The sequence below is a fragment of the Paramacrobiotus metropolitanus genome, unplaced genomic scaffold, assembly GCF_019649055.1.
Source record: "Paramacrobiotus metropolitanus isolate TYO unplaced genomic scaffold, Prichtersi_v1.0 Parri_scaffold0000239, whole genome shotgun sequence".
In the NCBI taxonomy this organism is placed as follows: Eukaryota; Metazoa; Tardigrada; class Eutardigrada; order Parachela; family Macrobiotidae; genus Paramacrobiotus; species Paramacrobiotus metropolitanus.
Window position 1 is genome coordinate 120,868 of NW_026570459.1, and position 5,706 is coordinate 126,573.

At 48.1% G+C, this 5,706-nt stretch overlaps 1 protein-coding gene across 1 annotated transcript; it reads right to left on the minus strand.

Moving 5' to 3' along the window:
* On the minus strand, positions 1-3,113 carry LOC129601478 (uncharacterized). The gene is made up of 2 exons (XM_055500297.1): positions 496-3,113; positions 1-413 (listed from the first exon to the last, which is right to left on the minus strand). The coding sequence occupies exon 1, from the start codon at positions 3,111-3,113 to the stop codon at positions 564-566; it is 2,550 nt and encodes an 849-aa protein (XP_055356272.1). The 3' UTR covers positions 1-413; positions 496-563.
* Positions 3,114-5,706: the final 2,593 nt, after the last annotated feature.

Genomic DNA, 5,706 nt, shown 5'->3' on the forward strand with positions numbered 1-5,706 from the left:
TGGCTTTCAAGCAATTCTGCTTGCCTCCCTTGTAAAGGTCATCTATCTTTTTCAACCATTTTCTTCTGTCGCACATCCTTTCCTTTCTTTTAGTGCCAATTGACGCGCACCTTTCTTCTTTTCCTTACCAGGTTCGAGGGCCGGTTAACGCCGTAACTCCTCTCTTCTGAGGCCGGTTGTCGCCGTAACCTCAACATCTGAAAGTTTTTACCCCTATTTTCTTGAACTCTTTCTCTTTTTCACCCTTGTGGCTTCTGACATTCCTTAAGAGTGTGCCGACTAGGTAGGCCGCAACTACACTCTAGAAGTGACGTTTAAATGTAATGAGGAAGGCCGGTTAACGCCGTTACTCTTCCTGCTTCGAGGGCCGGATGACCTCCGTAACTCCCCATATTAAAGATCACATTGATCCCCTGCAACAAAGTTCTGCAAACAACAATACACAAACGGTATGACAATTCAATACGTTATGTCTCCTTCGCCCTAATACTGTACCTTCGTTACCATTCTCGTGCTGCCGACTGATGGCCGTAACTAGCACATCAGCGATGCCCTAAAGGTCATCACTGATCATTTGAACCATCGTCGCGGTTCCGATCGAAACGTCTTTGTTTTTCATTCTGATCAGACGTTCGATCTCGAGGTTCCATTCCCCTCTCTTGCAGCTCGTCTCCTTCGCTCCGGCTGCTAGCACCACTGTGCCGATTTCGGTCACGTCTGCGCTGAATACGGATCAGATGATCTCGAGCGTCAACCATTCGCGCTTTTAATCCTTCATCGTATGGATTATCCCGTGACCTCTTGCACAATTCGACATAGTCCAAATGCAGCTGTTGGTTTCTTCGTCCTCTTCGTTTCATTTCATTTTCCTGCGGCTGTCTCGCGAGCTCTGGACGGTAGCTGCCTCTATTTACGCTGATTTCTTGGATGAAATCATAGAAGAAGTCGGATGGCTGGATGAATCTTGTTCCCATCGTAATCCTGATTCGCTCTGCACATCGGTGTGCGTGCATCTTCGCCTGACGTCTCAGACTTTCATCGAAATTCATTGCTCTCTGGACGTCTTTCAGCTGCCTCCTGGCCGTTTCCGAGGAGTTAAAGTTCTTAACAGGCATTCCCAGCTTTATAACTTGCGCGGTCAGTGCTGGCGGTATCTCTATACCTCTTTGGGCGCTCTTTCGCAGCTGGTGATGCGATTCGTAATGGCCGAGCCTTGCTGCAAAAATCTTCTGAATCGTGGCGCGATGATCGGGCGGAGAATCTGGTTTGACCAACAATCCTAACGCAGCCCTTCCTGCGAGGAGTCTCAACGCCGGGTTCACATGTCGCAACACAAATTGTGCTACGTGGAGTCGTCTTTCCTTGATGTCTCTGTATTGGAACTGCGTCATTCCTGTTGGATCGGGAGTGTCCAATGGTGTTTCCAAGAGACTCAGGTCAATCAAACTGACAAGGCCACATTCTCTCGTTGGGAAATAATGAAGATTCGCCGATTCTTGCGTAATGATAAGGTCTTCCCATTGGCCATACTCGTATTCCTTCGCGTATCCCGAGTCGTTAATGACCTGGCGCAAGTTCATGAGAAGCCAATAAACTTTGTCGAATTCTTCTTTATTATCCGGCGCGATGCCCACCGAACGGCAAATCTCGTTCGTCTGCTCCATGATATCATTCATTTCGTATACCAGCTCGATGGTTTGGAGGGAATGTCTCCTCGGAGCGGTGACCCTTGCTTGACCTTTCTGGTCGCCCTTCTCTGAATCTGATTCTGGCGGTGCATTACTCGCCGTCTCTGCGCTTGTAAGTTGTCGCTCCAGATCGAAGATGATGTTTCGTCTCGACGGTCGCATGTCCTCGTCTCCATGGACTTCAATGACATTTGAGGATGCTGGACTACATTCCATGACCTCATCCATCTGCTGTGCCGGTTGTTTCTCGGCTGACTTGAACGTTGAACAAACAGAATGAACTACTGATTGCATTCTGCGCGGGCTCTTAGGCGTGCGGTGGCTTTCTGAGCTGGATGACCTTTTACTGTTGTAAGATTTATCTCCAAACTCATAATCATCCATATTCCAGTTATCCTGGACCCACTCTTGATCATATGGCCCCCTTTGAGGATGTTGATTTACTCGAGCCCTCACTTCTTCCTTCTCGATTCTGTGAATCGCGATTCTGCGTTTCCTTAGCAGCCCGTTCCTTCTCCTGCTGCCTATTACAGGTTTCGTTGATTTTCCTGTATTCCTCCGCCAAGCGCTTTTCTTCCGCTTCTTCTGGCGGCGCTTTTCTCTTTGTTCTTTTTCACGTCGGATACGTTCTTCATCCCTTCTCTTTTGCTCCGACGTACGCGTATCTCTCGCATATCCACTGTATCGGTCGTTATGATGTCTTTCCCATGACCTTTCTCGGGAGCGGTCTGATGACCTTTCATAGCCGCGGTTGCGATCATCCCTTTGAGGCGATTTTGGGCGTTTGAACTCCTCTTTCTTGAAGTTCCGAAGGGCCTCAACCACATCTTTCTCTCGTTTTCGGAAGTTTCGCATCCTGTCGATTCGTTCCTCAATCGCAATCTTGATGACCTGAGACGGCCTATTTCCTTTCGTTAGGCTGACCTTTTCGTCCAAGAATATCTTGTATTCTTCTTTCGACACGGCGAGTGGATCTTGCAGGATGGTGTCAATTTGCTGTATCAGTGACTGTCTGATCACCGCTGCTTCTCCCTCGTCTTGTTTCTTCAGTATTGCCATTGGGATAGGTGCGTGACCTTTAGCTGCTTCGGCTAAACCCTTCTCTGCCGCAGCTTTCTCCTTCTCTTCTAAGCGCTTTCTCTCTGCTTCGCGCTTTTCTTGTACCATTCTCATTGTATCTTCTTCAAACTTCTTTCTGAAAGCGTCTGCTTCCGGCGTTCTCGGCGGTTCCAGGGTGATATCCCATCCCGGTCTGCGCCCGACCCACATTCGGTATTTATCTTCCAGAATCATCCGATCTTCCGGTGACAGTTTCTTCCATGTGTCTCCCGTAACCAAATGTCGGAACACATCGAGGTTACCCTTCTCGCCTCTTCTGGTACTACCACTGCTTGGTTTGGTACTGCGACCACACAAAGCCAGCATGGGAATCGTTCGTTCGACAGGATGTTATTCCGCTTGCAATCTGGGCAGTCCTCATTGTAATTCGTCAGAGGATCTCCGGTCACCTTCTTTATTGCTGGTCTTTGGCCCTTTTCGCCGCATTCTGGTTAGGTTGGCTCCGTTCAGCCATTTTGACCTTTTCAACCTGCAATCTCAAACAATATAATGCTATGGCCTTTACGTTAACCCTTCTCAACGCCTAGTTTACGCCTATGATAACTAGGCTATTCAGTGCTGAGCTGAGACTTTTCGCTGCTCTTTCACGATGACCTTTGCCATCCTTCTTTGACTAAACCCTTTTCAACTGTCTATGTGACCTTTCTCATCTTAGCCCATTCGCTAAGTACTTTAGTCCATTCGCTAATTCAACTCTTCTTGCAGAGTGTGGTTCGAAAGTAATCTGAGAACTACGGTCTGCTCCTTTGCTTGTCTTTTCTGATTCTGTTTCTTCATCTTGTGTGGTGGACCTTCCTCCCACACTTATTCTTTTCTTTATGCCTTTGCGATCCAGTCATAACGGTCGATTCCATTCCTCTTCCATGTTCTGAGAGTTCCGTCTTTGACCAGGCTATCCAGTGCGTTCTGGATTTTGAATCGATCTCCGTTCATGTTTTCCTGACCAGAGTCGTATTGGACCGCCATATAATTGGACACATCTTCTTGCGTAACCCCATTGGTTCCACCGATATTCTGCAGAGCATCTTTGGTCAGGGCATCTTTCCACGCTTGGGGACCTGGCTTCGGCCTCTGCTTTCGTTGATCTTCAACCGGAGGGATGTAATGAATCGGCATATTCGTATTTGTGTATTTCACACCGATTTTCCTTCCTTGTATGCCCTTTTCATGATTTTATTGACTTGTGTCCTGGTGATTCCGGCGTCGCTAACTGCTTTAGCGATTTCCGTCTTATCCATTTCTCTTGACGGAACTGCACCAATCGCAGCGCAAATCATCATCCACGGGACGTTGGTTTCAGAAAGGTCATCACCAATCATATAACTTGGTTTGCCGTCGACGATATCCTCTTCCAATAATTCGAAAGGTTGTTCTTTTCTACTTTTGGTGAAGGTTGCGCTTGTTGTGGCACCTCTTTCGGTGGTTGCGGTACTGATGACGGAGCCGGATTGCCTTGACTCGAGCTCGGGTGACCTTGCTCCCCTGAAGCTGAAGTTTGGTGACCTCTCGTTGTGTCCTGAGCGGCTTGACCTTTCGCGTCTTCTTTGCCTTGCGTCGCTTTTTCGTGTGCTGCTTTTAACGATGTCAGTGCTGTTGTCGATCGGTGGATCTTTTGGGTATCCACTGCTGAACTGGATCCACTTGCCCTTTGACTTCGTACGGCGGCAAGTGCTTCCTGTACCGACATCGGTTTCGGTGGTCCCACCAACGCAATAGCCTCTTCAGCCGATTTCGGCGCATGCAGTTTCGGTTCACCCTTCTCTACCGTTTCTGCCTCTTTTTCTTCAACGACATTTTCTTCAACGACCATTGATTCCTCTATTTGCTCTTCTTTCTCTTTCTTCGATGAAGTTGCCGCTTTTTCACTATCCAATTTGATCTGACTCAAGATGGGGCATTCCGCATCGAGTCTCGGATCCAATATAATGGTGATATCTTCGCTCATCTCTTCATTCTTATATTGTCTCAATTCTTCTGGGACGGCGTTCAATGAGCTGTATCTGATGGTAACACCTTTGTGTGGATTTGTGGTGTGCAGCTTCTTTTCCGCCACCATTTGTGTTAGCGCTCTTCCGAGTGACCTTTCAATGGCTGAAGCGTTTCCCTTCTCTTTGCTCCAAACTCCATTGATGAACTGCGCCATACGGTGTTTCGTCGTGCCCATGGGGCTGCACATCCCGATGATGGCGCGTTCAATCCGTTCTCGGATATCTGCATTTGCTGTAGCCAACTTCCGCTCATTATTGTTCCCGGTGATGTACAGCTTCGCTTTGTTGCCGTATTTCGGGTGTTTCTGGAGAACTTTTCCTGTGCTCCTTGCGTATTCCAGGACGGCGTTGTACTTGCTCTGCGGCAGTCTTTTATTCGTCTCTTCGCAATACGCCTTGACGTCCTTTCTGAATTTCGATGTAACTGATCTCGTCGCCTTTCCCCAATCTGCTGTTGCTCCGATGAGGATTTCGTCAATTTCTTCGATTGTTGTTTGTTCGTTCGACTCGCAGACGAAGAATCGGTCATCGTATTCGTCGTCCGTGTAATCCAATTCGCTGTCCCCTTCGACAGGTCTCCAGTTCACGATGTCAGCTGCATCGACTCGTCCGATAAGAGTGTTCCTGGCAGTGACCTTTGGTTTCTTCTGTGCATCCATATAATCTGCCAAGCTGGGGTCAGATTTTCTTGTGTCTCTGACCTTTCTTTCTTGTATCTTTCTCTTTTATTGACGACTTCGACGATGCGGCGCTGACTTCCGATTTCGCCGATTCGACAGAAGTATCCCTTTTCTTCTCTTTATCAGCCTTGTCCTTGCGTTCTTTCATCGTCGACGCATAGATCGGCTGCATCGTCATCGCTTCCTCCATCACCTTGCGTGATTGACCTTTGTCCTTCTCTTCGTCGGTCT

Bases quoted from the DNA above. Each gene is read 5' to 3' on its own strand.
- LOC129601478 (XM_055500297.1), bottom strand. From the start codon at position 3,113: ATGCTGGCTTTGTGTGGTCGCAGTACCAAACCAAGCAGTGGTAGTACC.